This window comes from Limulus polyphemus, unplaced genomic scaffold, assembly GCF_000517525.1.
Source record: "Limulus polyphemus unplaced genomic scaffold, Limulus_polyphemus-2.1.2 Scaffold125, whole genome shotgun sequence".
NCBI classification, from domain to species: domain Eukaryota; kingdom Metazoa; phylum Arthropoda; class Merostomata; order Xiphosura; family Limulidae; genus Limulus; species Limulus polyphemus.
The window spans coordinates 1,005,026-1,015,796 of record NW_013665735.1 but is presented as its reverse complement, the minus strand read 5'-3'; the positions used below and the strand labels follow the sequence as shown (position 1 = coordinate 1,015,796).

The 10,771-nt window shown below is 33.0% G+C and overlaps 1 protein-coding gene across 5 annotated transcripts in view; it reads left to right on the top strand.

Moving 5' to 3' along the window:
- The window catches only part of LOC106472970 (histone demethylase UTY-like), a 71,967-nt gene that overhangs the window by 47,114 nt on the left and 14,082 nt on the right, over positions 1-10,771 (top strand). For 4 of the 5 annotated variants that reach the window (XR_002613855.1, XM_022402500.1, XM_022402512.1 and 1 more), the window contains exons 15-20: positions 1,265-1,396; positions 4,314-4,427; positions 5,182-5,688; positions 6,077-6,751; positions 8,171-8,270; positions 8,818-8,888. Coding sequence is in view for 4 of the 5 variants with exons in the window: in XM_022402500.1 (XP_022258208.1) it covers positions 1,265-1,396; positions 4,314-4,427; positions 5,182-5,688; positions 6,077-6,751; positions 8,171-8,270; positions 8,818-8,888 (1,599 nt within the window). In the remaining variant the exon portion in view is untranslated. The remainder of the gene's footprint in view (positions 1-1,264; positions 1,397-4,313; positions 4,428-5,181; positions 5,689-6,076; positions 6,752-8,170; positions 8,271-8,817; positions 8,889-10,771) is intronic. The other variant, XM_022402504.1, reaches the window with a different exon arrangement.

The following is a 10,771-nucleotide window of genomic DNA, read 5'->3' as shown; positions in this document are numbered from 1 at the left end:
TAACTGCAAATTGTAAGAATTGCAATGTAAAATAAAAACTTGTGGCTTAATTTATTTCAGCTTTTGTTAAAGAAACTGAAAGTCAAGGAATGTAAAATTGACTCTTTTTTTTTTTTTTTTTTTTTTGTTAAATTAGAATACACACAGTTCATTTTGGTAGTGTGATAAACATGAATGAAAAACTATCTTTGCTCAGAAGTGTATTAGGAATGTCACAAAATTCTAGCAAAACTTCTTTGTAAAAACCTAATTGTGAGTACATTATATTAAAACAATTTTGAATATGCAAGTTAACAAGTCACGTTACAACCACAATCAGTATAGTCACGGTGAAACATAATGTGCCAGAATTATGTTTTGACATTTTGTATGTAGAGTGATGCTGCTGAAACTTGATTGCATTGGGAAGGGTATATAACATCCCTTTCTGTCACTAAATATATTTATACTCAGATCATAAAGGTATCGTTAGATTGGTGATTTTAGAATTTCTAAGACTGGGATATCACTTGTTATTAATGGCATTAGAAAACAAAGGATTATAGATTAACTTAGGTTACCAAAACCATTCAGTGAGAGACCTGCAATAACTCGTACTGCAGCCATGGTAAGCAGAGTGTGGCAACTTGTAATAGGTGAGAATTGACAAACACAAAAGTCAGTGGCAAAAGCTGTTCAAGAATAACAGGCAACAGTACATAACATAATCAAGAAGAATCTCTATCTGGAAACAAGATCAACAGGGGTGCCAGTTCTCCAAGCTAATGCTTACAGCCATACTTCCTGTTCAGCAGTAACATGCTTCAAATAGATAGAAAATGAAACAGGTTTTCATGCTATTCTATACAAATACAAATGTGCCAAGTCACCAAATGCAGTACATATAGATTTTTGTGCAATTATACTGCTGTACCAGGTGTTGGGAAACTGCCATCTTCATATGGTAATTGCATTATGGAAAATAGGCAGGGGGGCTAGAGGGCTTTGGACATGACATCCTTACAGTGGAAACTATATTGCATGGCTATTGTGAAGATGCGCAGTTGTCAAATAGAGCATAACAGGATGTGGCAACATTGAGTGTAGCTATATTTGGAGGCTCCAAAATTGTTTTAATAAAATGTACCCAGTTGTCTATATGAACAGTAGGAACATTTTAGAGTGTTACAGAGATATTCTCTGAAAAAAAAACAACATTTTGTTCTTTGTTAGAAATACAATAATTTATGTACAGTTGCTACTACTTTTGATATCTCTGTAACAGCAAACTCAACCATCAGCACCTGGAACTTTTTCTCAGAATGGTGTTGTAGTAATTCCTGGTTCCCAGACTGATCAGCAAAGTGGATTGTCTGCCAAAAGGGTAAAGCTGAGCTCTGGTTCACCCCGAAATATGGTTAGTTCATGTAAAGTTTTATCTAGGATTAGGTGAATAAGATGTATACCATAGGGTAATCTTTACTAAAAAGGAAACTGCAATGTATATACATATCTTACATGTGAAATTTGTCAACAATTACTTCATTTTAAAGGCTTTTTCTATATTGTAGATTATATTTATTAAATCTAAATGAATTAAAAAATATAATATTTGACAGTTATTCTGATAATAGATAATTTGGGTATACACTTTTTAATATTATGAATTCATGAGGCATAAACCCCTAAATACATTTGCTTATCATCTTCAATACCAAAGATGGGGAGACATATATGTGTCACTTATTGCTTATTATTGGTGTATATGATTGTTTTACATTAAATTATGTTGTAAGAAAGATCAGGTGGTGTAATACCACCAATAAAATTTCTAAATTATATAAATCAGTCATTTGAAACACATCAAGTCTTGTGGTGTAAAATGTGTAGGTTAATATGTCAAAGTCTATTGATTGGTGGTTCGTATGATATAAGATCACAGTAAGACTGAGAATAATTTTAATATCGTCTATCTTTACTGGCCCAATACAAATTTACAGTAAGACAAAGATATAATAGGGCTTCAACTGCTCACTTTGTTTTGCACACTAATGACAATCATGCCTTTTTCTCATTACCAGAGATAATCAGGTTGGTTGGTTTACAGCACTATTTATACCAGGCATCAACTCTTGTGGTGTGTAAAGCCTAGGCTGGCAAAGAATGATCTGTTGATTGGCAGTTTGTGGGATAAGACATCACAATGAGGCTAATATATATATTTAGAAAGGAGATTTATAGATATTATAACTATCCATCCTACCTCAATGGTCCTTGTATTCCTGAAGAAAACAACCCTCTAGATTATTGGAAGATCCATGAAAGACCTTTCTACCCTATCTCTATTAGCCAAATGCTGCACAAGTATTCCAGCAACCTATGTCCCCATTGAGCATTTGTTGCCTCACTGACAAGACATCTGAGAGACTGATGTTCATAAAGAACATGTTGATCTTTGTGTATTCTGAAGATGAGGTGGCTGGTTTTTTTGGAGGCAGCAAAGAAACTAAAGAGCTTACTTCTTTTGCAGGGGGGGTTTGCAGTTCTATTTTGGTTCCATGATTGTAGGATTATTTGTTGAGGAAACTTTCTCGACTTCTTGCTGCATGAGCATTTAATTGAATTCATAGACTATTGGTCTAATGAAACACCAGTCAAGTTTCAATCTGGGATCCAATGCCGCAGCCAAGCAGAAAACACTTCGTTGTCCATACTGAGTCAGCCAGGCCTGATCACACTTCTTCAGTCCAGAGATAAGATTTAAATTATATCTGCACTGCATGCTGTCAATCTCAGTCATTAGCCCATAAGCACATGGTACTACAGAACTGGAGGCAACAGTGTTCTGACCCTGGGTGAAATCTGTTGCCTCTTCAAAAGGTGTCAGTATTGTCACCAACTCTGCAAGCACAGTTTGATCATGAAAAGTAAGTTTCGATGTACTAGTATCCAGATTATCCAACTTCTCCTGGGGAATCTTGAATAAACACTTAATCATTTTAATTTCTGAGTTCCATCATGTTGGTGTTACCGATTGAACTCTGGCCTTTCCCTCAAATAGATCAATTGCTTGCATTGATTTTCAAATGTAGGACACGATGGTTGATGCTTAGGAAATTACTTTCACCAGTGGTCCAGCTTCTTTCACACCATCCCTGACCACAAGCTATAGCATGTGGGCAAAGTAGGGGTCATATTCAGGAAGGAATTTGGATAAATTATCTGCTGATTTAGATTCATCCAAATGTTTAGATGAGCTACCACCACCTCTCACATTAGGTATTGTTGCAGATCAAACCCAGGCAAGCAGAAAGCCTTGATCATCTTGGATACATTATCAGATGTCACATATGACACCTCATTGTTGATGTTAAAGAGATTTATTATTTCATCATATTGAACTGCAATGTTATCAGCTGTGTGACACCTTGAAACTCCGACATGTCAAGTATAAAATGACCAGTGACTCCTAGAAAGCTGCACATTTGTCTGATACTCTAGATATCCACAGTGGCAGTGATGTTGGGTACAAGTTGCAGTAAAGAGATGACTTTTTGTTGGACTTTCACAACCTTCTTTCGATCAATGTTGTGGACAGATGCTTGTGACTGAGAAGAATATACTGAGAATCCATGGATGCCATTAGTTCTTGAAAATCTTTTGACTCCACTGCTGAGAAGGGTTGTAGTGTACCAGCAATAAAGTTGATGAGTTTGTTAGTGATGTTCTTATGACTGTAGACTTATATTTATTTAGTTGATTCTATACAGTACACTGCTATTGTGGGCTGCTACATCTGAGCAGAAGTACCAGAGCCAGATGTAGACTTCTGTAACTCTGCCTCATAAATGCTTTAGAAATACAAAAGCATATCTCATTTATATAATATACTTTATAATAATAAATAAATATCTCAGTTATATAATATAGAATATAGTTTATAATAAAACCATATACTACTAAATAAATGAAAGTAATAAAGAATATAGTTTAACACGCACGAGAAATTTAGTTTACCTATATTATATCGTATAATTTACAGAGAATATAGTTCATATTAACAAAAATAATAAAAAAGCTTACCTTCAGGTATGTCAGCAGGCTAGAAGTGGTTTTTCCTGAAGTAGAAATAGTCTGTTCACAATATTTACACTTTGCCTTGATGTGACCAGATCTATCAGTAGGAAGTATGAAGTGTTCATGTACCACTGAAGGCAGTTTAGTAGCCATCTGAAAGTATATATATACATTTTTCCAAAAAGTTACCAGTGAAAGAATTTTCACCGTTAAATTTACAGTAGTTGTTTTTGAAGTATTTATTTATTTTTTTTTAGGAAAACATGACTCCCCAGCAAAGAGCAATTTTTCAGCAGTTACAGCATCAACAACGTCTGATGCAACTGCAGGATCAAAAGCAACAACAGACATTGCTGTTGCAACATGGGCAGGTCAGTTGTGATAAGGAATTATCAATTTTAAGGTACATAAATAAAAGAAAAATGCATTTTGAAGGTTTTATTCTTTTTAAGTTGTAAGTGTACTCAGGTGATGACATTTTTTACCTTAGTATCCAAATATATATTTTTATCACTGTTCGTTCTGCACTGTTTGTGTTTTTATATTTCGTAACCTTGTCGTACAGTTTACTAGTGTTAATTTGAAAACAGCTTGCAAATGTGCCTCATTTCCAATTTTTGTTTCTGCTAGTTAAATAATGTGTGGATAGATTTTGCATTAGGTCATATTTATACTAACAAGGGTACATTTCAGTCTAATGCCTTCTAATGTATAATTAATACTAATTATTACATTGTTTTTCCACACATTACTGATTTGTTAAAACAATCGAGAAAGGGATACATAAACCATATTGGTCACATATATATATATATTTGTTTGATATATTGATAATAGGGATATGTTGTGGTAGTAAAAAATATAGAATCAATGTGGCTGGTAAATTAAATTTAAAAAAACAAACAATAGGTGGGTTACAGTTTGTTGTAATTTTACTTCTCTCTAAAGCTCGTTGAATGTCAAATGTTAATTAGAATAGGATTCTGGCTTTTATATTTGAATACTTCTTGCTTGTGAATAAGAAATATGGAATTGTTGAAAGAGATCCTATGAAGTTTTCCACTAGTTTAGTAACACTTAGTAGAGCTGAATGTTGGAAGTTTTATTAATTATTTTCTACCTTAGCAGGCACCTACAGGCCAGCCACCTGTTGCCATGCCTGGAGTTCTTGGGCCTCAGAATGCTGGAATAGTCACAACCTTGACAGGAATCCTTGGACCTCAGACTGCTGGGACAGTCACAACCATGCCCCAGGGAATACCTGCTGCTGGTTATCTACCACAACCAGCTACTCTCTCAGGAGTAACAAACACTGTAGTACGTCCAATAAGGACAGTGGCCCCCAATTCTTCCCAGTTTATTCCCCAGCAAAGCTTGTCTTCACGGCTTGAAGGAGCTAATGAGAGAACTTTACTTAGTGGATACCCTCAGGATCCACAGACTGTTGACACAGGCTTGACTATTGGCTCTATCCAGCCAAATGTCTCCTCAAACCATTTACTTACTAAAGCAGCAACTCCACAGACTACAGAATCATCCACTGTAAATCCTACTGTACAAATTTCCCAGTCTTCTGTTCCAACGGGATTCCAGGCTCAGTACCAGTCTAGGCCAAGTTTGGGAGCCACCCAGGTATAAAGTAACAACTATATAATAATTCAGTGTTTGATATTTAAATTAATAAAATTAAGTATCAGTTATTGTTTTTGTAGATGACATGAACAAATAACAGAAGTTTTTGACATTAATTGCCTAAGGTTATTGACTTCTGACAATAATATTTACAGTTATTCATTGATATCCCATGTTCTTGTCAATGGTTACAGTTTTGAAGAAAGTGAATTTCTAGCTGCTTGATATTTTTTGTGTAAAAAATCATTGTAAAAAAAAGCAAAAGCATATTTTGTCATAGAATGATGATAGCTTAAAAGCAAAAATATATTTAGAGAAGAACAATGATCACAATTATGCAAAGAAAATTGTGCCTAATGAGGTCTTTCATATTGTCTCCTCCATTTAGAATGGTACATTATTAAGTGGTGGCATCTCCATGACTACTGATTCCTTCAGTGACCAAGATCTTGAAGCTCTTCTTTCTCAAAAAGAGGTCAGCCTACCAGATGATCTTCTTACTGAGATAGCTGGGGATATATCAGCTAGTGTTAATCAAACCACAGAGAGTTCATATCTTCCAATCTCTAGTCAGGCTGCAGTTCTTGGAGCTGAAACACAAGTCCATCTCCAAAAACTTGAAGCTGATGGTAACAGAGTTTCTAGTTTTGTAAGTGCAGGAAACATTTCTACACAGAAGGATGTACCTAAAGGACAGATTCAACCTGAAGTTTTACCAATAGGAGCTGTAAATGAGGCTTCACAACCTGTAAAATCTACTCAGATGCTTGGGTCTGATGCTAAAGCCTCTAAATGGTTGTCATCCAGCAGTCTTCCAGCATCTAGTTTGAAAGTGAAACAGTCACAAGAGACTGTGGAAGAAAAGTCTTCTCATCAAAGTCCTACTTCCTTATCTATAAATATGAGCTCCTCTCAGTTACTCTCAGCATGCAAAGGACTTTCCAAAAATGGCGTGTCAAATACAAGTATCATGTCTGAGCTTTGTCCTCCTCCATCTCCTCCTGATCCTCCTTATCCACCATTGTCCAAAGACAAGCTTTTACCTCAGACCCCAAGTGTTTATGTAAGTGCTTTTATTTACCACAAAATGTCTTGGTGTAAATTACTAGGTAATTAAAGCCAATCACTTTTATGAAGTATTTTGGTTGCTGAATAATAAGAATATGACAAAAATATTTCATTGTTTGAAAGTTTTTACTTAGCATTTAATTTCTTTGTTCTACTGAAAAGAAGTAGCAAAGCAGTCAGTAATATAGCATAATATCAATTAAAGAAATTTGACATTGGCATCTTTTTTTAATTTTATTCCCTTGAATTTGTTTGATTTAACCAGGCCAAAATCACTAAAATTTGGTGAAAACTTCACATTCTCATATCTGGAAATACTAATTTTTCACTTTTGATTGTTCCATCATTTAGACTTGGATCTAAAGAGCCAAAAATTAGCACAAAAGCTAAAACTAATTTTTATACAACTTCCTTAATCTTATTGTCAAAGTTGACTGATTTCGATGTATAACTATTTTCAGTGTAAACTTGCTCCGAAACTTAAATATTTCATTGCAAACAATAACCAGAAATATTTAAGTAGGAGCAGTAACAAAGTGCACAAAATGACTTTTACAAAATGTTTTGGTAAAGGGAACAGTGAATGAGTTTCACTGAATCTAAATCACCATCTTAAAGATTGAACAAAATGGCAGCTTTTGCTTTTGAAGAAGAAAACCCAGAAGAAGCTTTCTTCTTTTCTCTTCTAGTTTCTTTTGTATATTTTTTTTTCTTGAAATTCTCTTTGGCCTCTTTTTCTTGATAACTTGCTTTCAGTAGATACATATCCCATTGTGGTCATACTCACATAAACTGCATTTATTACACTAGAAACACTTTTTCATTTTGCAGTTATAAATAACAGAGAGGCATAGGACAGTTTTTTGATGCTTGCATAGTATTTTAGTTATTTTCTATGCCTTAAATCAGAAATAGCACAGAAAGAAAAACAACTTTTGGCCAGAAAATAGAAAATATTGAGTAAAGAAAGGGGAAAGAATGTTGAATATCTCCCCAATGAAAAAGTTAATGACATTTTTTCTATACAGAATGGAACTCTTATCTGCAGCTATCATTCTAACATATGTTCAGTAAATGACCAGATGTTACGCACTCCATTATCACCAATCTGGTCTTGGTTAAATCCCAAATTTGGGATTGAATTATTTCAAAAATTCCTTTTATTTTAATCAGACAATTTCAAGTCGTATAAAATACATTAATGCAATCATTTAAATGTAATGCACTTAAGGTGTAATGTAGTACTTTGTTTATTGTATACTGGTGACATGATTACGTACAGTAAGTAAGTATTTTTGATTGGGTGTGTCTTAGCATTGTAATTTGCTATATTTTGAACTTTAATATCTTTGTCCCAGAAGAATGACTCTTTTTTTATAGTGTTTCATTTTGAAGAATTTTGTAATTTTTCTAGTTGGAAAACAAGAAGGATGCCTTTTCATCACAGTTGCAAGAATTCTGCCTTGTTCATCCCATAACTGTGATTCGTAACTTAGCCAACGTGCTCAAGCTGGGTAAGAAGTTTTCACACTGTTTAATATTTTGCAGTCTATGTTCCTTTCTGGTTTCAGTGTGACACTAAACAGAACTCAGGTTAAACTAGATAGAATATAGTTGTGCACTTATTTTTTTCTATTTAAGTTTTTTTCACTATGTATAACTGAGTATTGAATCATTGAAATTGAGTGTCATTGCCATATTTATGAAACAAAAATGTTTTGAGTAAGAGCAGGACTGATTTTTTTCTTTCCCTTAGCTTTTCTTGATTTGCCAAATAAAATACATACTTCTGACTTCTGTTTATGTGTTTAAAGCTTCAATGTACACAAAATTTTTGCTGTATCTTTGAGTTTGTTTAAACTTTTAAAAAATTAAAATGTCATTATTTATACACATGAATTTTAATGTTGTTTCATATAAGTGTGAAACTTAAGTAGTAAATTTCATTATGGTTAAGAGAACCTTTTTTGTTTTATGGATTTCATTAAATCTTTGTTTCATTAGTAATACTGCTAACAGTAGTAGCTTTAGAATTACACATTATTTTTTATATGTCAATAGACTTGGGATTGTTTTCTACCAAAACACTTGTTGAGGCTAATCCAACTCAAAATGTGGAAGTTAGAACACAGGTAATTTGTATTATGTATCAGAATTTACTACAGTATAATTAGAGCTAGAGTTGTATCAGCTGTTCCTCAAAATTTCTGTACATTTTCTTGTAACTTTTGCATGAATCTACTACTCTCAATACATTGTATGGTTTTTCGGTTAGTACCATTATATGTCATCAGCATTTTGTGGTTAACTGATTGTTCTTTGTAAAACATTTTATGGTCTGTGGATATCCATTTTGTCATAATTTGTACAGTACTTGAAAATTATAAAAGTGTACAGAGTGTTGTTTTGGCTGTACTAAAACTATTTTACCATGAAAATCTTGATTAAATGTAAGAACAAAGTTTTTGTAAAATTCATGATAATATGTTTTACTTTATTTGGCTAATTTTTTAGCTTTGGTGATTTAAATTTTAGTAATGATAGTTTTACATTAACATAGGTATTGTTACTATTTACTAAAAATATGCATTCTTGTGATTACATAGAACACCAAAATAACCTTCTGTAGTGTTAATTGAATTGGTTTGAATGGTAATGTTAAAATAAATGTCTCTTAACCCTTTCCCTGTTTTAGGTCATTAAACCCTTTCACAATGGGCTTGGTATAATATACACGAGTTTGTATACATGTTTGCACACGTTAAATGTTTATACTATAACTTTTAATTCAGTATGTGCATCTTCACAAAATTTGATATACCTTTAGTAAACATTACAAGTCTTTTGTACACAAAAAACATATTTTTTAATGAAATATTTTTACTAAAGATTTTCTTTGTGAATATGTCTAGTCTGTTTTGTTACTAGTCTGAGTTGGAAGTGATTTTCATGTTATGATTAAATATACTATTCTTTATCCCAAAAATCTCAAATTTCTTTTGTGTAATCTTTAAAATTCCTAAATACATTTCAAACACTTATTTTCAGTAAAACTGTATCGTATCAGTTATTTAATGATACACTTGAGTCTTCAGCCTGTAGATAAATCCCAAAAATGAAAAGACAAGTTGTAAAATTAGAAATAAAAGGAGCAGCTGTGCCTTTTTTTCATTATTATTGGTCACAAAGTTTCAAAATACTTCTCTTATGAGTTTGAACTGCTAAAAATTTCACATTTATTTTCTTTGTTTATTTTACTGTCAACCACTAAAGTGGAAACGCTGTTGAAAATAAACCAATAAATTGCCGCTTGTGTCAGTAGACTGTTTACGTGACACCATTGTAATATGATACTCCTGAAAGCAACAAAGCATGTGCAAAAAGAGACTCAACTCTTGAGAACAGGATTTCTGATGTATCGTGTTATATATATATATATATATATATGCTAAAATGTTTTCTTTGAAAATTAAAAGAAATCACACTTCACTTAGAATCAGTGAAAACGTTTATGCCAACAACAGGATGTGTAATTTATCGACTTGTGTATGTATCCTACTGTGTTCACAACAAGACTTTTCGAGTGTAATAACACTGCACTTTGAACCTGTCAAAACATTTATTATGTGGTTGGGTGCCGATACATTAAACATTGTAATTCTTTGAATATTGGTAATCCTTTTTGGATGTTTGGAATTTAGTGGCATAGGTGTAGAAAGATGTTATTTGAGCACATGCTTATAAAATTCTATTTCCCTTTTCAGCACTTATTTGTCAACCAATAAAAACTTTGGTTTCAGTACTACTTATCACACAATTTAGTTTTTCAATCCTTATAACTCTAGTCTTCTTTGGAAAACATTTTTACTTTTCCAGCTAAAGTGTAGTTTAGGAGTTTCCTTACAGTTATGAAACACCTTGAATTGTTACTGACTCTTACCTTGAAGTAATAATGATTTATAATAAATATTTATATATATATATGTGTGTGTGTGTAGAATCAAGGTACAGAATC